General features: G+C 44.3%; 1 protein-coding gene across 3 annotated transcripts in view; it reads left to right on the top strand.

Moving 5' to 3' along the window:
* Nucleotides 1-439: 439 nt before the first annotated feature.
* RALGAPA2 (Ral GTPase activating protein catalytic subunit alpha 2) overlaps nt 440-21256 on the top strand; it is a gene marked incomplete at its 3' end in the record, with an annotated part of 223245 nt that continues 202428 nt past the window's right edge. For all 3 annotated transcript variants that reach the window (XM_081149681.1, XM_081149682.1, XM_081149680.1), the window contains exons 1-3: nt 440-896; nt 15728-15838; nt 17343-17395. In XM_081149681.1, coding sequence (XP_081005807.1) covers nt 791-896; nt 15728-15838; nt 17343-17395 — 270 coding nt within the window. In that variant the 5' untranslated portion in view covers nt 440-790. The remainder of the gene's footprint in view (nt 897-15727; nt 15839-17342; nt 17396-21256) is intronic.

Raw genomic sequence — 21256 nt, 5'->3', positions numbered from 1 at the left:
CAAAGCCATGCATTTTCGTGTGAAATTGGAGCCCCGATTTTGGTAATGGTCAAAGGGATTTCCAGGGTTCCTTGGCTCCTTGGTGCAATTCCGGAAGCCAGCGCTTGAAATGGTTTGCATTTTAAAAGCCCTGAAAGTTTTCTCACTGAGATGTTCCTGCGGTTCACGTTGCAGCAGAGGGAATTGCGGCGGGCACACGGACTGAAGGCGGGCAGCCCTGGGCTTCCCGAGGGTGACGGCGGCGGAAGGCGGCTGCCCAACGGCACCTGAGAGGCGGGCGCAGCGCCGCGCCTCCTGCATAACTACATTTCCCAGGAGGACTTGCGGCCCACGGCGGGGAGCGTGCGTAGCGCTGGCCCACTGAGTCCCGTCGTGCCAAAGTCAGGCCAGTCTGATTGGAGGGCTCCATCGCGGTGCATCCCGGGACTTGTAGTACAGCGAGTACCTGGGGCAAGCTTCTTTGTGACTCGGCGCGCCGGCTCCACGCTCGGAGGCGCCCTGCGCGGAGTCCCCGACCACGCGCCCGAGCGCTGCGCCCAGGAGGCCGCTGGCGCCTCCCGCGGGGCGGGGCCGTCGGTCAGGCGTTGACACCGCCTTCCTGCCCCTCCCCTCTCGGTGCCGGGCCGGCCCGCCCTCCTTCCTGGAGTCGCAGCCGAGGCGGCAGCGGCGGCGGCACGGACTGGGGCGGTGAGTGGCCCACGCGACACGCGCCGGCCCGGACCCTATGCGGTGACTCGCGCGGCTCCGGCGCCTCCCGCCCCAGCGCGGGGCCCGGTCCTCCCGCGGCGGGATGTTCTCCCGACGGAGCCACGGGGACGTGAAGAAGTCCACCCAGAAGGTGCTGGACCCCAAGAAGGACGTGCTGACCCGCCTGAAGCACCTGCGCGCGCTGCTGGGTGAGGCGCGCGCCGGGCTGGGGGTCGGGGGCGCTGCGGGGCGCGCGCGCCGGGCGGGGCGGGCGCCGGGATGCGGAGGGCGGGGCGCGCGACCCCGTCCCCGGGCTCGGCGTTGTTCCCCGGAAAGCGGGCCGCCGGGCCCCCGAGTCCCCGAGCGCTCCGCTGTGGACTCAGCCCGCGTTCTCACCGGTAACCCCGAGGCAGGGCGCCGCCGCCACTGCCCCTCCGCAGCAGAGCCTGGACCCCAGGCGCTCCTCGCGCGCGCGGCGAGCTGTCCCCCCCCCCCCCCGCTCCCCTCCCGATTCTAAACTTGCGGAGCCCGGGACCCTAAGTAGACCGAGACCCCAAGTGGTCCTGGCATAGGCTCAGCTGAACCGTCTCCTCTTTCGATCCACCCTTCCCCTTTTTACATTTTATTTTTATTTTTGAGTCTGAGTCCCCCAATAGACTGAGACTCCCAAGTGGTCCCAGGATACATTGAATTTCACTGTAACGTCCCTTCCCATGTCCCCTCCCCCCCCCTTTTGAAATGTTGTCTTTATTTCGGGTCTGGCTGCTTCAGCTTCTTTGTGCCCTTGGTGTGAAGGGGGCCCCTCGTGTTTGCTCGGGGGCGGGGTACCTCTCCTGGGCTCAGGGGGGCTGCTGCTCCCTCGCTGCCAGGGCGACAGGGATGGCCTTTGGCGACTGCAGGGCGGAGGCCCCCGGAGCCCAGGTGGGCCCGCAGCTGGCCTGGGAGGAAGCGCATCCCCGTGGGTGTGAAGTGTCCCCAAGGCTTCCTGTCACCTGCCGCGTGTGACCTGTAGCTGGCTCGCTGGGCTGTGTTGTTTCCTATTTTCTTACTTCCTTCGTCTTCACTTTTGTTGAGGATGCAGACACCTTTGCTGCCTGTAGACTCGTGGGTGTATTTGGGGGCTGGGAAAAGGTCACCTTAACGTTTCTTCTAGATGCCATTTATATTCTTAAAATGAACAAAACATCACCTGATTCGGGGCATGTAGTCTTAATGCGTCCGTCTCTTGAGGGAGTGCGGAATGAAAGACTTCATTTTATAGGTGAAAATTTTACATAAAGATCTTGTTCACGAGGTTAAATTTGGCATGTTATTTTTATCTGTACCCTGAAGTACCTCTAAAGGAGTAAGAAGAGCACACCTGGTTTGGCCAGATGAAGTTTTCACATTCCGGATTCCTTGCGATCACACTGTTCTGTTCAGTGTGGGATGAAATGTAAATTAGGGACTGCTGGAGGGATTCGTTTTCAAGACCTTTGAAAGTGAAATGTGGTGTTCTTGGTAAACTGAACTTTCCACTTCCTGTAGTGAAATACCAGGCACACACAGGTCGCATTGTGTGGAGTTTTCAGTGGTGACTGATTAACAGCGACTGCAGGGATACTTTTGATAAGGAGAGTTGAGCAGGGCTTTAAAGCATTTAATACTTGGAGACTTTTTCTGTGGTAGAGAATTTCAGCTTTGGTTCTGTCCAAGTCTGAAGGATTAGTTGGCTATTTTGTAAAGGCAGAATCAATGACACCTCGATCAGTTTGGTTTCTTAGAGGTACGTTGTTAGCATTGTGAGAAAGACGTCAGCTATATGATTGTGGTTTCACTTTATGTGTGTGTGTGTTATTTTGAGGAACTTTCTCTTATCATTTCATTGAGCTCATTATAACTTAAGTTGTGTAACATGCAGATATTCTTTGATATTTCTTTAGGTGTATTTTTTGTTGTTGATGACGATGCATTTGTTTTTGGAATGGCCCAGTTTACTTTATTACTGTAATCTTTATTCATAGGGACTAGATTTCTGTAAATATATCTGAGGAATTCTAGTCATAACATTTAATGTAAGCTTTCACTTACAACTGGTTTAAAGACTTTAAAGAAAAATAGTACATTAATACAGTAGTTCCTACTACATCACATACCCCACTTGTTTGCTACTTTAAGGAAAAGTCTTCTTAGGAAAAAAGGTCTCTTGATCTGAAAAATGGGAGTTAGCCAAGATCAAGGAAATGATTTGAAGGACATGAATAGAAAGTATTGTATTTTTATTTGTATACTTATATTATAGTCTTGCTTTGCACAACTTTTATCTTCAAGTGATAATAAAGATGTCATTTTTTACATACAGGGATGATGTTGCTGACCTGAATTTGCAGCACAGCTACATAGCTTTGGCCTAGTTACTTAGCCGGTCTATGAACATCAGTTTCTACTCTGTAAAATGGGTATGGTAATTAATGTCTGTGAGGATGCTGTATAAGCTATTTCAGCTTGGAGTAGGCACTTAACAGTTTATGTCCCATTGTTAACTATCATTAATAAGGTAGGAGAGCATTTTGGTAGGTAGTTTGTCCCGCCCTTTCTTATTTTGATAATTGTGATGGACTTGTTTTCCATAAAAATTAGTCTGTATTTAAGACAATAGGCTGACAACACAATTAGCTGTGAAAAGTAGAGTATTTCTTGGTATCATGGTAATGACTCCAATTAGAACTTGCTTGGCTACTTTGATCTGGCTGTATATTGTAAGTTGACCTGATTTATTTTACAGTGGAGGAAACTGAGGTACAGGCAGGCCTTACAAGGGGCCAAGCCATGTACTAATGATCAACATGTATTCTGTTAATTAGAGGAAAAAGAAAGAGCTGTTAGGTCCCCTGACTTCCAGTTCTCCCTACACTGTCTCAGTCATTACTGGGAAAGTAAAAGAGTAAATAAAACAAAATAAAAACAAAAAACATACTGTGTATTGCTATCGTGCTCCAGCAAAGGTCCCAAGTCTAATTAAAAGTTGAGTGCCTACTGAGTCCCAAAACAGGGTATAGAAATGGCATTGTTATAGCAAGAAGAATCGGGGTAATAGTAAACAATAGTGCATTATGTAGCTAAATAGTGGCTTATATGGTAGACTCCATTATAGGGTTACAAGGAGGCAAAAAGATAATTAAGGATGGCACAAAAATAGGGGCATCCTAAAGTTTTACTCAGGCTAGGCCCTGAAGAACAGTTTAACTAGCTCTATCCAATAGAAATATAATATGAGCCACATGTCTAATTTTAAATTTTCTAGTAGCCACAATTTTTTATCTTTTGTCAATTCTCACTCGAGGATATTTTTTCCATCGCTTTTCAGAGAGAGTGGAAGGGAGAGAAGAAGAGGGAGAGAGAGACATTGATGTGAGAGAGACACATCAATTGGTTGCCTCCCACACATGCCCTGACCTGGGCCAAGGATTGAACCTGCAACCCAGGTATGTGCCCTTGACCAAGAATCGAACCCGAGACCCTTAGGTGTGTGGGCCAGTGCGCTACCCACTGAGCCGCACTGGCTAGGGCTAGTAGTCACATTTTAAAAAGGAAATAAGTGAAATTAACTTTAATAATATATTTTATTTAGCCTCATACATCTAATATGTATATTATCAACAGGTAATAAGAAAATATCAATTTTTTACAATTTTTTTCATATCAAGTCTTTGCAATCTAGTGTGTACTTAGCACACTTATAGCACATCTCAGTTTAGACTTGCTGCATTTCAAGTGCTCAGTAGCCATATTTAGCTAGTGGCTACACATTGGGCAGAGCAGGGCTAGCAATTGGGGAAAGTAGGGGGGTGCAGTTTGAACTAAGGGAAGATGGACTGCCCATGGCAATGATGTGGGAGGGTGAGGAACACCAGCCTGCCTCTTCCTCTGTTCAGTGGGGAGTGATGGGGGTAATGTTGGACACAGGGGATAGGGTGCTGGAACCCTGGCCCTGAGGGCATCCACAGTGTCAGATAAATGACTAGAGTGCTGTGGAGGCCAGGAGTAGGGGCGGGACAGTGAATTGGTCTAGGGGGTTGAGGGGGAGGAGAGGAACGGGTAGCCTGACCGGGAGAAGCTGAGGCAGGTTGGGGGCCAGATCACAAAGGGTTTTGTTTGCCTCATTTAGAAGCTCAGACTTACCCTGCAGGTGAGAGGGCCTGCTTGGAGAATTCTTAGCAGATCAACTGATAAGTTTTGAGAACTTCCTCTCTGCCAACGGAGCCAGGAAAAATGGATTGGGCTGATGGGAGGGGTGGCACTGAACACAGGCAAGGATGACAAGGGCCTGAAATAAGAAGTTCCACGAATGGAAAGGAGGGGTGGGCTATTAAAGAGCCAGTGCGGTAGGAGTGGTTCTCTAAGTAAAATAATGAAAGCTAAGTTTGCAGAAGCTGGGCGAGGAGTGGTTAATCAGAAGGAAAAGAGATTTGGGATCAGAGGCCAAGTCAAGTGAAATCAAGTGACACCATGGTTTGGACCAAATATTTGGAACCAGAGGAGAGAATAGTCTCTCACAAATGCTCTGTATACTGACAGAGCAAAATAGAACGTTTTGGTATGTATTTTTTTGTGTGCATCTATTGCTTTAAGTTTACTTACAATTTTATTTTATTTTTTTAATTTAATATCTTTATTGATTTCAGAGAGAGGAAAGGAGAGGGAGCGAGAGATAGAAACACCAATGATGAGAGAGTCATTGGAGATAGAGCCCTCAACCCGGGCATGTGCCCTGACCGGGAATCGAACCTTGATCTTCTGGATCCTAGGTCAACGCTCAACCGCTAAGCCAAGCCCACTTACAATTTTAAATATTGCCTTTTAAAATTATTTAATATTAGCATTTCCTTATGTTTTGTGCCTCTTATTTAAAAAAATATATATTTTTATTGATTTCAGAGAGAGGAATGGAGAGGAGAGAGAGAAACATCAATGATGAGACCGAGTCACTGCATGCCCCCTTCTGGGGGTCGAGCCCACAACCCGGGCATATGCCCTGACCGGGAATCGAACTGCAATCTCCCGGATCCTAGGTCGATGCTTAGCTGCTGAGCCATGCTGACTGGGCTGTTCTTATTTTATTAACTACAAACATTTGTTGAGACTGTATACCATAATTAGCCTACCATTTTTTGGATGGTTAAATAGTTTTTTCCTCTTCCCTCATCCGCCTTCCTCCCTCTTTCTCCAGTATAAATAATACTGCTGTAAACATCTTGGGAAGTAGCTTTTTTTATATTTCGCATTATTTTCTTAGAATAGATTCCCTTGGAATCAGGTTTCTGGGTGTTAACATGTTTATGACTTGATCACGTTGCTTTCTAAATGTTGCTCCCATTGGGCCTGCCAGCAGCGAGGCAGGAGACTGCAATCTCTTCTCTGGTTTGACTAGCAGTAAACACGTTATTATAATTTGATAATTTGTGTTTGGTGTTTGAGAGAATTGGAGTGTCATGGGTAGAGCCAGAAGAGTTGGGAAGAGATCCTGGCTAATGACCGGGAGATGAGTTTTGTGTTTTGTATGTTGACTTTGAGAAAAAGGCACGATCCAAATGGAAATGTCTGGAGGTTATAGGACATGGGGTCTGGGGCTTAATGAGAGGCTAGAAAGCCATGATATGGCTTATTACCATCAGAATCTCATTGAATCTTTCCACCATCAATGATGAAGGTAGTGTTACTACCCCAACCTACAGATGAGGAGACCGAGGCTCAGTGAGGCTGACTACTTGTCTACCAACTCCCAGCCAATAGGTGGCAGAGCTGGGATTCTTACAATTATAAAACCCATGTTGTGCTTCTGCTAGTTATCTGACTTAAAAGCGTATTTACATGCCAGAACATATATTTACCCACCGGAATGAATGTTAACAGGTTTTGCATGTCTCCCAAAAATAATTGCTTTGAGTTTTGCTGCTCTCTTCCTGTTCTCTTTTACTCTGTTCTTCTAGGGAGCTTGAGAGGCTATATTTGATGTGAATAAGTCAGAAGATAAAAAGACTCCTTCTATATTTTTTGTGTTCATTGGCTTCTTTGTGCCCTTGGCAGGCCTTAGCAGGTGTAGAGTATTTGCATGGACTTTAGTGCCACAAGGATATTTTACAGATAGAACAAAGCTGGGAGGTGTAATTTCAGGCTCTTCAGGCAGTCTTAGCATGGTCTCTCTCATTTGACCTTGTTTGAAGCCAAGGGATTATGCCATGATGTTCCTTTTGTTATTTTTTTAATCGATTAGTAACATTTTATATCTGTAGCCTCTGGAATGTGAAATGAACTTTGGACACATATGTGTTAACACCAACACACCTTCCCTGCTTCTAGGACTTGCGATTGTCTAGACTTCTGATGTGAGAGAGGTGAACTAGGGTAAGAGTCTGATTGAGGTCAGATGTGTTGGAGATAACTGAGAGAGGTTGGCTTCCACCTTTTATTCTGGGAAGAGATAATTGGTAGGTCCAGAGTATCTTGATGTAAACTTTTATAATTTGTATTTGTATTTTGTTTGTGCTTTATTTGCAATGAGCATAACAACTTTTACTAGATGTTTAGAGTATTGATCTTTCGTCTCTAAATAAAACTGTAGAGAATTATTTTTAAAAAAGCGTTCAAAATAGCAAGTTGATTCGATTTAAATTTTAAAATTATTTTTAGAAGAAGGAATATAAGTTACTGTAGAGTAAAATTAAAAAAAAATGTATAAATGTATTAAGTATCCTTGTCTTTTAAAAATCAGTTTCACAGACATTTTTGTGTATATGTTTGTGTGTGTGTCTGCTTGGTAGGCCTGTGTCTTCAGCAATTAAGGCACAAGCCCAGGGTTTACTGTTTGGTAGGAGAGATGGACATGTAAACAACTACATGTACCATGAGGGTGTTAGTGCCTCAGCGAGGTGGATGAACCTGTAGAGGTGGCTGCAGGTGCAGAGGAGGCAGAGAGAAAGGCCTCTTTTAATGGCACATGTCCTGAGGGAGGTCAGGTCGAGGCGGGTTTGAATAATGAATTTGGGAGTGTCCCAGGTGGACAAGTTGGGGGTGAGGAGACTGCAAAGAGGACCTTGTGCAGAGGTGATGGTGTGGCCGCTGTGGACGCATGTGCTCAGTGGCCTTTATCCTGTGGTGTGGGTAGATGTTGGGGGATCTGGTAAAGAGTTTTTAAGTAGAGGACAGAGCCCAAACCCATGCCTTTCCTCGGTGAATGGTCCAGGAGTCCCCGTCTCCCTGGATTGCAGGCCCTGAGGATGCCCCCCGGGCTGCATGTGTTCATCTTTCTCCGCGTGGAGAGCACGTGCCTCAGATGGAGTTCACACTCGGGGGAGGCAGGGCAGAGAGATGGAGAGTGAGAAGGGCCAGTGGACCCGTGTGAGCCGAGGGCGTCAGCTCTCTGTGTGCCATCTCCACCCCAGAGCTTTTCAGTGGCAGGGGCCAGTAACACCCTGTTGATGCCTTAGCTAGCCTGAGTCGTATTTCTGGGTCTTGCAGCAGAAAGAGTACAGATTACTATGCCGGGAAGAGAATGGGAAATTCCAGATCAAAGATGGATGGGGGTGTGTGTGTAGATATGATTTATATATATATATTTTAAAGAATATATCTTTATTTCAGAGAGAGGAAGGGAGAGGGGGAGAGAGAAACATCACTGATGGGAAAGTCATTGCTTGGCTGCCTCCTGCACACCCCCTACTGGGGATCGAGCCTGCAACCCAGGCATGTGCCCCTACTGGGAATTGAACCCCGATCTCCTGGATCACAGGTTGACGCTCAACCACTGAGCCACTCTAGCTGGGCTGATTTGTATGTTTTTTAAGACCGGGGGAATTTGAGTCTACTTATATTTTGGAAAAGGAGCTAATGAAGGAGCCAATGAGTAAGCAGTGGAGAGAAAGGGGACAGAAGCAGAGGAAGATGTAGCCTGAGGTAGACTCGGGGCACGGGGCAGGTCAGCCTGGACAGGAGGGGCACCTCCTCCACCACGGCCTCGTGGAGGAAGCAGGACTGGGGGGCCGAGTGCTGGTGATGTGGAGGGAGTGCCCACACGATGGGCTCTTTTCCCCGTGAAGGTAGGAGGTAAAGGGACCCACGGAGCCAGTTTTGCCCCTGGGGTAGTGATAGGGACTGAGCATGTCTGGGTCCCTCCTCTGGGCCGTGAATCTCCTTAAAATAAAGGAGCTACTGTAACCTGTAAGATATTTCCTTGTTCTTTTGGGGAGTGATCTAATAAATGCATTTAATTAATGTATTAAATGACTGGCCAGAAGGGGGAAATATGCATATATGTATATAGGTATATATATGTGTGTGCCTCTCACTGTGGCAGCATCTCCCCTGCTGGATGTGGCTCCAGTATTTAAGGGTAATTTTCATTTTGCTCCATTTTTGCCCTAAGTGCATCTCAACCCGCGTAAGATGTAACTTTATTGACTGTATTGGTTTCTGATATTCGTGTAGCACTTTACGCTTCTGCAGACTGGTTTCTCTTATTCTCATTTGATCAAATCGCTGCCAGTTCGTAAAGGATTTGCCGTCTAGCTCCCTCGGAGAGCGTTGTTTCCAAGTTCCAAATCCTCATTTTGAAAGGAGATGTTTCATAATCATTTTTATATCTTCTATATGGCTTTAGAAATTGAAACCACATCTGGAAGATAATGAATACTGTCAGTTGTAATCTTTAGCATTAAATATGCCCTTCGATTTAGCTATTACAATGGCGGTTTGGTTTAAAAAAATCCCTTTTGGAAGAGATAAGGACCCCACTGATATTGTCCTGTGTTTCATTTTAAGGGATGGCACATATTCATTGAGCCTCAAGCATGCTTGTTGGACACAAGCAATGTCACTAGTACCTTATGGGTACTGGACACATTTCAAGACACATAAGGTGCTAGTGACATTGCTTGTGTCCAACTGTGGGAGCCCTGAGAGTGCGCGGCTCAGATCTCCTGCTGCAGGGACATGATTGACTGATGGCTCCAGCTGCTGCCCTTGGATCCACCACCACATTTTAGTCAAATCTGAGCTTCTCTTGGGCTACTCCCAGCCAGTCCCTGAGCATCTGGACTACTCCCAGCCAGTCCCTGAGCATCTAGGGCTACTCCCAGCCAGTCCCTGAGCATCTAGGGCTACTCCCAGCCAGTCCCTGAGCATCTGGGCTACTCCCAGCCAGTCTCTAAGCACCTAGGGCTACTCCCAGCCAGTCCCTGAGCATCTAGGGCTACTCCCGGCCAGTCCCTGAGCATCTAGGGCTACTCAGCCAGTCACTGAGCAAGCAGGAGTAGTAACATGGCCCGTTCCTGTGAGACCCAGTTGCCTCTGAGGAGTGGCTCAGGCTTGAGGACTCCTGTTGGCCTGACCGAGACCTCAGAGACGTGTTGAAGTCTGAGGCTCCCCCCTCCCTCCCTCCTTCCTTCCTCCCCTCCCTCACAGGGGTCGGAAACGCATGGTGGTCCGAAGCCCCTCCCTGCCTTCTCAGGCCTTGCCCTTCACCCTTCACAGACAGCTCCCCCAGCACTTCTCTTGCGTGCCTAGTGCCTAAATCTGTCTCGTTGGGTGTCTGCTTCTTGGAGAGCTCCGACTAAAGCACCCTCCCTTTCCCCAGAAGGCGTTGCCCATCCTGCCCTCTGAACTTCTCCCGGGAGACAGCACAAGCACATGACACCTCTGGCAGAAGCTCTCTTTGTCCCTCCGCCCTGGAGTGCTCTTTCCTCAGAGTTCTCTGGGCACTCTGTGCCTCTGCTTTGGCATCTGCAGCCTTTGGCTTTGTTTTCTTATCTGTGTTCTGCCTCATCTCCCCCAGTAGACGGTCAGTACATGGAGAACATCCACAGCTTCTTGCTCATCTTGATTCCTCTTGGGGGCATAGGCCCTTCTTTGTAACAAACAGTAATAATAAGTAGCATTTAGTCAGCACTTTCCGAGTGCGAAGCATTGTTAGAAATACTTTTACATGTATTAACTCACTTAACCCTCCCAAGTGGGATGGTAATAACATTACCCCCATTTTACAGATGAGACAGAAAGGTGAAGAACCTTGTCCGAGGTTATGCATGCAGCTGGTGACGGTCGGGGTTTGAATTCAGGCATCCGACCCCTTACTCATTCACAATTTTTTTTTTTTATCCAACACCAGCTGTGAGCCAGGTATTGTAGACAGCACTGGGGACACCAGAGCTTGCAATCCAAATCTAGAATAAATATTAAAAAAAACCATGCAAATATGATTTCCAGAGAGATGGATCTATGTCTGTGGGTGAGTAGCAGCCTCCTGTGTGGATGATTTGAAAACTTCCTAAAGCCTTCCTGCCCCAAAGATCGTTGTCACCCGTCAGAAGTTTCTATCATTAAAGCAGCGATTTTCAGCTGGTGTGCCGTGGCACCCTGGTGTGCTGCAAGAATCTTTTTTTTTTTTTTTTTTTTTTTATATTTTTATTGATTTCAGGGAGAGGAGAGAGAGAGAGAGAGAGAGAGAGAGAGAGAGAGAGAGACATCAATGATGAGAGAGTCATTGATCGACTGCAGCCCGCAACCCGGGCATGTGCCCTGACCGGGAATCGAACCCCGATCTCCTGGATCCTAGGTTGATGCTCAACCGCTGAGCCACGCCTGGCTAGGCCTCAAGAATCTTTAAAACATGCAGTACCTGACTATTTAGTCAGGGGCACTCACCTCTTTTCCCTTAGATTGTCAAATAAAAAAATGACAATAGCCAACACAATAGCTGTCGAAAATTATACTTTTTTTTTTGGTCAGATCAACAAAAAATATACTTTTTGGTGTGCTGCAGAATTTTAGAAATACATGTGTGCCATGAGATGAAAAAGGCTGAAAATCACCGTATTAAAGTAATGATTAAGACTATGATGCCCAGCCAGCAGGCTCAGTGGTTGAGCGTCAACCCATGAACCAGGAGATCCAGGTCGGGGCACATGCCTGGGTTTTGGGCTCAATCCCCAGTACGGGGTGTGCAGGAGGCAGCCGATCGATGACTCTCATCATTAATGTTTCTCTCTCTCTCTCTCACTCTCCCTTCCTCCCTCTGAAATCAATAAAAACATATTAAAAATTTTTTAAAAAGACTGAATTAAGGTCTCTTGAAAGAGCCCCCTAACCTTCTCCCTTGTGTGCATGCACTCATCACCAGACTCACGCCTTGGATTACAGTCCTTGGCTGTAAGAAAGGACTGTTTCTCTGGACAACAGGGAGAAGAGTTGGAAAACCTTGACTATGGTGGGGAGAGAAGGGGCAGCAGGGCCAGAGAGCTGTTGGTAAGTGAGGACCTGCTTGGGTGAGGCTTAGGCATGGACCCCAGATATTCTTTCATAGAAACAAAATTGGGGAGACACTATGAAAAACTTTAAATTTACAAAAATCCAAAACTGAGTCACCACCCTCAAAAAAGAACCTGTTGTAACTAGTGGTGAAAATTGTGTCAGTGGCATCCTTGATAGCATTTCCAAGGCTGCATGAAGAAAGGGGAACCGATGACATTTGTGGCTTCTTTACTTTTAAACTTTTTAAAGGGATTGACATGTTTTATTTCCAACTGGTCATATTTCTGGTGCAAACAGCGCTGACCTCTTTATTCCGTGATTTTATGTCTGATAAAATGAGGTTGTGTTTGGGTCAGATAGGCTTGAGGTAGGAGAACTTATGCTGAACTCCTGGAGGGGAAGTAGAATATCATTTGGCCTTTCTGTGTGTTTGTGTCTCATATTGCAGATTTTTTTTTTTTAAAGATAATGTTTCCATTTTTCTCTTCCTGTTCCTAAAATAAATACATATACAAACAGACACATTACCTTTAACTCAAAAAGTAATTAATGAACTGGAAGAATATTTGAAACTTATAGTTATATACCCAACACATTAAAAGTTTCTACATATTAACAAAAAAATTATAATAAATGTTCAAAATACATGTATACATAAGTCACAAAGAAATGACAAGACCCAATGTTTTAAATGTCACTTTTCACTAATCTAAGATATGTAAATTTACAGGTTAAAAACGTATCTACCGCTGAGCCAAAACAGCTAGGGCTATTCTTTTCTTTTTTTACGGTAAATAGTCAGGCTTTGAAAAATACTTCTTTTATGGGATACTCTGGAAGCCCTTTTTTCCTCCCAAAATGAAAAATAGCTTTGTAGTTTTTTTTTCTGGTTATAAAATTTTACTTATTATTATAAACATTTGATTAGTAAGAATAAGTAAAAAAAAAAAAAAAAAAAATTAAGTGTGAAAAGGCCCCTCCAATCCTGCAATCTCCTGATAGTCATTGTTAGAATTCTGGTGAGCATGCTTTCTGGGCTTGCTCTGGTTCATGCGCATTGTCTTCTCTTTCTCAAGCTCCCGCTCTTTCCATCTCGGATGCGTACACACATAAATACACTTTTACATGAATAGTCATTATACGTGGTCTAACACTATATTTTTGACTTAGCATGCCTTGGATATTTTCCACGTCAGTAATTGAAGACTTACGTAATACTTAAATGGTCGTACCCTGTTTCATTGGACTCATACAACAGATTATTCACTGCCATCCTTCAGATTGTGAGCGTCCTGGCTTCCCGAGCCTTAGCAGATTGTGGCCTGGGAGTGAGAAGAGTGGCTGCCAGGCAACCAGAGGAGCCTTTGGCTTCTTGTGTAAGGGATACAGCAGATGTGATAGTGTTTGTGGCTGTGGCCAAGGCAGGGCACAGTGTGATGATTTTCTGGAGGTAAAGACAGCCCTTTGGAGAAGGCTATGGCAGTGTCTGTTGAGGTAATTTCACAGCAAGGCCACCCTTTTAACTTGTTCAGGAGGAAGGTCATTCCACCTGTAAGCTGGCTCTGGTGTCCTAAATAAACCAACTTCTGGGTTCTCTTTTGCATTTTGTAACTATTTAGTTCTGTGACTTCTACCAGATCTCTCTTATGTACTTAAAAAAATTGTCATTTCCAGGTATGCTTCCCCGAACCTCCTTGATCACTTTCTGTTAATAATCGACTGAATTAGGTGGGTAATGTGGGAGCCTGCCTGCCTAGGTTCGAGTCCTGGTAGCGGCCTAACTTCTCCGACCCTCCACTGACAGTATCTGCTCACTGGGCTGTTGGAGGTTTACTTGAGTTAATGTATACAAAGCTCTTTTGTAAACTGTTATTATAATTATTAATAATAATTTGACATAAGTAAGATGGCTCTCTCTACCCCCAACACCACTTTTTTCTTCCTTAGTTGTTGGAAATGGAGATTTAGAAGTCACTGTTTAGCTCCTGCTTTATCCATTTTATTTCTGTCTCTCTCTCCCTACTGAGTGGTTTTGATTGTAATATAGGCCAGCCCCAGTTCAGATCAAGAAAAGTAGAAGAAATTGTTCATTGACATAAGAAGGGTGATGAAACTTGCTTCCTACAAAAGGAACGGATATGTTAAAATGTATGTAAAGCATTTTGAGTCGAACATTCTGTTTCATTGGTGTTTATGTTTTATTATATTCATACTTGATATCTCTGTTAAAAACAAAGTTTTAGAATCCTGCATTTGAGACATGTGTCAAAATGTTTAAGATAAAAATAGATCTACTTTTAAAAACTCTAGCACTAGATCGTTGGAGTATATACAGTATTACTTTTACACATGACCTGTCAGTCCTAGATAGCAAAGTGTTAACATCTTTCTGATTTCTAAGAATTTTACTTTCTACATCTGGTTTACCTTACAGGTGTAAGGAGATGAAAATAAGTCATCTTAGGAAATGAATTGGAGGCATATGACTTTTATAGCCTTTTCAGTTATACTCGTATTTGTTTACTATTATTTCAGCATCCACAAGGATGTTTTTGGTTGCAGGTGAATGGAAAACTCAAATAAATGTAAATGATAAATAATTTTTTTCTCCTATAAAAAGTGATCCCAAGGCAGAGTGGCTCCAGAGTCAGCAAACTTAGCAGTTCAGTGATGTGGATGGCCCAGACGCTCTCTCTGCCTCCCTACTTTGCCTCCTTAGTGCCCTCCACATGGCAGTTCTGCCCCTCAGGTGGGAAAATGCCCTCAGCCACTGCAAGCATTGGGCCCAGATAGAACAATGTCAAGGAGGGGAAAAAGCAACGACTTTTCCTTTGGGTCCCCTTTAAGGACAATTTATCTTGTCCAGACATCATTAGAATTCTTCCCATTTTTTATTGACCAGTGTTGGGTCACAGGCTTGAGCCTAAACACTTCACTGGCAAGGAGCATGTTGCCACCATAATTGGCTCAGCAGCATCAGGTTGCATCCCTTGGAGCAAATGGCACAAACAGCCTTATTTGCTAAGGGAAACGTACAAAGGTGTGTTGACAGTGGGTAACTTCTCCAGTGGGAGTTGTGAGGGATGATTGGGCCCCTGTTAGCTCCACCCCAGCTAGACTTGTGGGCTCAGCGCCGCGTGGCCGGTGCAGCAGGGAGAAACACTGCTCAAGGCAACTCTAGGAACACGGGGAGGGCTTCACCACTTCCAAACAGGAACGGGACAGGTCATCTAGAAGCTGGAGGGAAGGCATCGGCCAGTGGCCCAGATAGAAGTGGGTGGGTGTGGTGCTGAGCTCGCAGGCTAATTCTCTTTGGCTGGTTTTATGTCAGCAGGGAGGGAGCAGAGCCTGGGCCCCGACTCCACCAGCAAAGTTATTTTTCAAGCTGCCTTCCCCATGAATTTCTACTTCTCCTTCCCCTAACCGGAAGTAACTCACCGTTTCCCTCCCTAGACCCTCACTTAGTGCTGACCTTCTAGCTGGTCTTAAGTACTGTGCCCCCATGGCTCTGATCTCCTTGACTCCCTTCTCCTGCAGGCATCGGCCCATGGGGGGGGTTGCAAGCCCACTCAGAGCTCTCTCGGCAGTGAGGAATAAAGGGATGGAAATACCATTTTGCTTTTGTTTTGTTTTGTTTTGTTTTGTTTTATACAGGCATAAAACGATTTTTTACGTTTCTTTCATTTCTGAGAAGCTCTTTTGTGAATTCTCACAGTTGTGTGGATTATTGTCATAAGTCAAAACCTTTTCTTTTCAGACAACGTGGACGCAGGTGAACTTAAGCAGTTTTTTGAGACCAACTACTCTCAGATATATTTCATCTTCTATGAAAATTTTATAACGCTGGAAAACAGTTTGAAATTAAAAGGTAAGCTTTGCTATGTTTTTTTTCCCCCTCTCGACACATTACTTATTTATTACTCAGACAACTATGGCTTATGTATTTTTAAAAAAATTTATCTTTATTGTTGAAAGTATTACCGATGCCCCTTGTTTTTCGCCTTGACCTCTTCTACCTGCCCCCCCCCCCCCGCCCCAGGCCTTCCCCACACTGCTGCTGGTGTCCGTGGGTTATGCATATATGCATAGAAGTTCTTCGGTTAATCTCTTCCCACTGGCTTACTGACCCCGCCTTCCCTCTGAGATCCCTCAGTCTGTTCCATGCTTCTAAGTCTCTGAATCTATTTTGTTCCTAAGATTCCACATATGAGTGAGATCATGTGACACTTGCCTCTCTTCCTGGCTTGCCAAACCTGTCATGTCTTAGGACCTTGCACCGTCTAGTCCCTCTGCCTGGAAAACATTCCCCCCAAATTTCTTACCCCCAAATGTTCATGTGGCTCGCTCCTAACCTCTTTGATAGCTTTACTGGGATGCGCTTTATCAGCAAGGTGCTCCCTGCCTTCACTGGTCAAAACTGCATACCACCGCTTTTGGCATTCCCCACCTGCCTTCCTTGTTGGCTTTCTCACTTACTCATTTATTGAACCCCTTTTCCTGCCAGAGTGTAAGCTTCCTCAGGGTGGTTGTGTTTTGTTCACTCCTTTATCCTCAGTACCTGGGATACCCCCTGACGTAGAGACATGCTTTCGTATTTGTTCAGTGAATGAACGATAGCCACTTCATGGAGCTGTGGGCATTCAGTTAGATCAGGGATCCACAACTTAACAGCTGCTGCTGCTTTTTATAAATCAATATTTATTGGACACAGCCATACCCATTCAGTTATGTATTGTCTGTGGCTGCTTTTGCACTGTAACAGCAGAGTTGAGTGGTAGTAAGAGAGGCATGAAAAGCCTAAAATATTTATTATCTGGACCTTTACAGGAAGTTTGTTGATTCCTAAGTTAGATGATGTGTGCTAAGCACTTAGCACAGCGGTTGGTATATACGTTAGACAGTAAGTGGTAACTGCTGCTGTAGGTGTGAGGATTTCTATTATTGTTATTATCAAAAGGACCGTGTGCAATTGCTTAAAGAGATAGATGACTTTTTATAGTTATTACTGCTCAGTGCCTCTTCCCATCACAAAATTAGAAGTCTTTGTTTTCTCCTGTGCATTCTATCTTGACCTCATGAGTAACTAACTGAGACACGAGCGAATTACCTGTCAGGGGTCGATAACAACTTGGAAAACATGGAAGCTGTGTTTAACAGCTAGCAAGGAGCAGCTCTGCTGGGCCAGGGCCCAGGCCGGCTGGCTTGGTGGTCCATCTGCGTTCCCAGCATGGGTGCCGCACTACCACCCAGTATTATTTGAACGAATAAATGATATGGAGGCATAAGTGTTTTAAGATACCTTTTAGAGTAAGTTTTTAATATCCTGAAATTTGCACTTTGTCATGATCACTCATATTTTAAATGTATTCCAGGGAATAACAAGTCACAGAGGGAGGAGCTGGACTCTGTCCTCTCCCTTTTCGAGGTAAGTGTTTGTTGATTCATTTGCTTTTAAGATTCTTGTTGAGAATGTGCAATTTTAGATCTTCAGTTTCACTTGAAGACAAAAAAAAAATGATGGACATGTGTTCCCTCCCTTCCTCCCTCCTCCCACTTTTACAGACAGTGCTTCGAAGAAAGTTCTTGCGATTTTTTCTCTTTGCGAACATGTGGGAGAAACTTCTTTCTGTGTGGGCACCTAGACATGAAGTTATTGGATGGGAGCGTATGCACATTTTAAATACTGATATTGCCAAATTGCTCTTTAAAAAGGTCATATAAACTTATATGTAAACTTACATGTAAGTCTTATGTAAAATCGCTCACCGACATGGGAGATGATTTGTCTTTCGCATGCATGCAAACCGACATGTAGAAGCTCACTGTTTTTAATATATATTTTTCTGACTACTAGTGAGGTTGTAATCTTTGTATGTGTCTGTGTGTCCATGTGTGTCAATCATGTTTTCTCTTCAAAGTTGAAACGACGTTTGGGTCTGATATTTGATCTATTAAGCTTTTTTGTCCAAATGTATTCGACATGTGGCTAGATTATTGATACCCTGAGTACTATACCAGAACCAAATTATAGGTTCTGCAAGTTAGTTGTTGATGATCTAGAAGTCGAGTCGTTCAGGGTTTGAAGAGACCTGTGCTTAGGTTAGTGGAGAGAGCAACTTGGTGACTGTAAAGGAAGGTCCCAGTGTGTGTCTGCTGCAGGGCAGGCTGGAGAGGGAGGCCACTGGAGGAAGGCTTTCCACGGGCTCTCTGGGTTTGTAGAATAAAAGAGATACGGCAGCCTCCAGCCCAGCACTTAGCTCATGGCTGTTGCTCAAAAACTGTGGTTCCCCTTTCTCTTCTTTGAGGGCTGTGCTCACTTCTCAAAGTAACAGACATCCATTCACCTCGTATTTGGTGGTTACGGTGTTTCCTGTGGTAACCCTTCTGTGAATGAAACCTGGGCAGAGTCGTAAGATGTGCAGGCCAGTTCCTCTGGGATGGCAGCTCCAACTTTATTTTAAAGTGGCTCCATTTATATTATTTCTTTTACAACTTAAAATATATATCTACTGACCACCATCTGTTTAATTAATTTGTTTTATTTATGTAATAGTTGACGCATTTACTAAAGTATTTACAACGTATGCACATTGGAAGCTCGATGGATGAAATCCATACTTTTGAGCCCCTCCCCTTCCCCGTTGAAAGAGCTAGAAGCTACTAGTAGGTGCACCGTCTGATCCCATCTTTTCTCTCCCCTCAGGGCAACCACTCCCATGCATTTCGTTATTCATTCCCTTTCTTTTTCAAAAATGGCTTTACCACAAGAATTATATCCCTAAACAAGGCATTGTGTAGTTTTGTTTGATTTTGAGTGTGATAAAAACAGTCTCATGTGGTACATGGTCATCCTTGGCTTACCTTTTACACTCAACATTATTTCTAAGATTATCCATGTTTCTGCATTTAGCGCTAGTTCATTCATTCCATTCCCATGGCTGGGTTAAGTGAATATATATGATTTATTTAATTCCAACATCTTGTCTATAGATTTTTTTGGTTTTCTTGGGAGGTAGAATGTCTGCGAATAATGCAAACTTGCTAGGTAGTTTCTCTTACTGCACTGGCTCCACTGCATTGGTTAAGTAGAAATAGTGACGTGGCCATTCTGATTTAAAGAGAGTTTTATTAATGTTTTATCATTAAGAATAATGTTTTCTGTAAGTTTTTGGTAGGTACTTCCTAGTTTGGTAAGATTTATAAAACATCATAGGTGGTTTTTGAATGTTTTTTTCCTGCATTGATTGAGATACCGTGTGCCATGATTCTTCATGACTATTAGTATGACGAACACAGTTAAGAATTTGGGGAAGGCTAATATTTTGTTTGCATTTTTAGATCTATGTTCACAACTGAGGCTGGCTTAACTTCCCCTTCCTCATACTGTTTTCGAATGATCCTGTTGTAAAGGTTATAGAACCTGTTGTCAAGAGTTTCTTCTTTTTTGTTCTATAAAATAGTTTGTATAAGATTCGAATGGTCTGTTTCTGGAGTGTTTTTAGTCTTTCCTGTAAAAGCCATGTGAAACTAGTGCTGCTTTTTTAAAAAATGGGAATATTTTAACTGCTCATTTAATTTCTTTAATAGTTTTAGGATTATTTTAGTAGTATTCTAGGTGTTTTTTGTGTGTGTGTATTTATTTGGGTTTTTTAAATTATATATTTTTTTAAGAACTTGAAGAATTCTAAGAATTTGTTGTTATCACCGAAGTTTTCAAATTTATTTTCATGGCCCTTCTTTTAGGGCTCATAATCTCCTCAGGTTTATCTGCTCTAGATTAATCTTCCTTGTCTTCAAATAGTTGTTGTTTATAGTAGACACAGTATTATTAGTAGAAGTAATAGTTGTAGTAAAGTATCTGTGTCACACTTTACAGGTATAATTTTACTATGTTGTCTAGTTGCCATTGTAACAGTTTTAAACTCTGCTCTCAGTTCAGTTGTTCCTTTAAGTGCCTTTTCTCTCTGGCTTCTCTTATAGCCTTTTTCTTAACCTTTGGTGCTCTGCAGTTTTACTTCGAAATGTCTAGTTGAAGATTTCTTATTTTGCTTGCTATGTATGTGCTTCCTGTATTTCTGAATTCAAATCTTTCATAATTTCTGTAAAATTCCCAGCTACTGTCTTCTGAAATATTGGCTCTTTTCTGGTCTTCCTGGCCATGCTGTCTAGGATTCTTACTTAAACTTCTTGATCTGTCTCCTAAGCTTGCTTTGATCTTCTCTCCCCTCTGTCTCCTTGCCTTCAATCCCAGGACGTTTCTTCAGTTCTCCCGTGTGCGCTGACTCTCTTCATTTGGGTCTAATCTGCTGCTTAACCATTCCCCCGAGTCTTAACTTTCGGTGGTGGTTGTTCATGTGTTAACTTCCTTTGGTTAGGTGTTCGCATGTGGCTGGTTGCTTTTGACAGTCTCTAGAGCCTTGTTCACTTGTAGGCGTCTTTTCTTTTCTTAAGCCTTTAATGCGCAATATTTTATACTCTGTACCTGATCCTTCTAATATCTGAAGTTGTCTAAGTTTGTTGGCTGTTTCTGCTGTCTCTCCCAGCGGCTCCTTCCCTTGCATGGTTTGCGATATGGTTTATATTCAGTCAAATATAGGTGTGATCTGTTTTAACACTCTTTTTCCCCCTGGAGGGTTTTGTCTTTGCTTTTGGCAGAAGTCTGGGAGTGCTCTCATTGGGACTGCTGTTGCTCCATTTGAGGGTCCTGTTTCATTAATGGGGTCTCAGGTTCAGTTTCTCAAACTGGCCATGGGGTGGGAACTGGGGCCTGGAGGGCACAGGGCCCTGCAGACACCACTGTGGAACTGCGTGAGTTCTCCGGCACCCTGCACCGGGCTTCTTGAGCTTGTTGCTTACAGGTCAGGTTTTGTTTCACTTTTCTTCTGCCACTTTTCTTCTTCCCTTCTACTTTCTCTCCTGCCATTTTTAAAGTTAGTTTCCTTCTGTCCTCCAAAGTCCAGAAATGTTTTGAGAATTGCACTTGCTGTCACTGATCTCAGGCCTGGTTGTCCTGCAACAGGACGGCCCATTGAGACCGTTGTCCTGCACCTTCGTCCCACAGAGGACGTGTTAGTACCTTCTCCTCACGCCCAGAAATTCTAGATTAGGGAGGGTGCTGTTACTGATACATCACCAACTGCAGAGGATTAGTTGCCTATATGATAGAACAAACTTATATTATTCAAAGCGTCGTAAAACCCTCATTTTGCATAGTAAATGTGAGTGAACTGTGAACCTGCATTACTTCTGTTTATCCTCATGTTCTCTCTCTGTCTCTGGCTTTAGA

The sequence above is a fragment of the Miniopterus schreibersii genome, assembly GCF_964146895.1.
Source record: "Miniopterus schreibersii genome assembly, chromosome: 10".
NCBI classification, from domain to species: domain Eukaryota; kingdom Metazoa; phylum Chordata; class Mammalia; order Chiroptera; family Miniopteridae; genus Miniopterus; species Miniopterus schreibersii.
The sequence above is the reverse complement of the archived record's forward strand: the minus strand, read 5'-3'. Positions and strand labels throughout refer to the sequence as shown.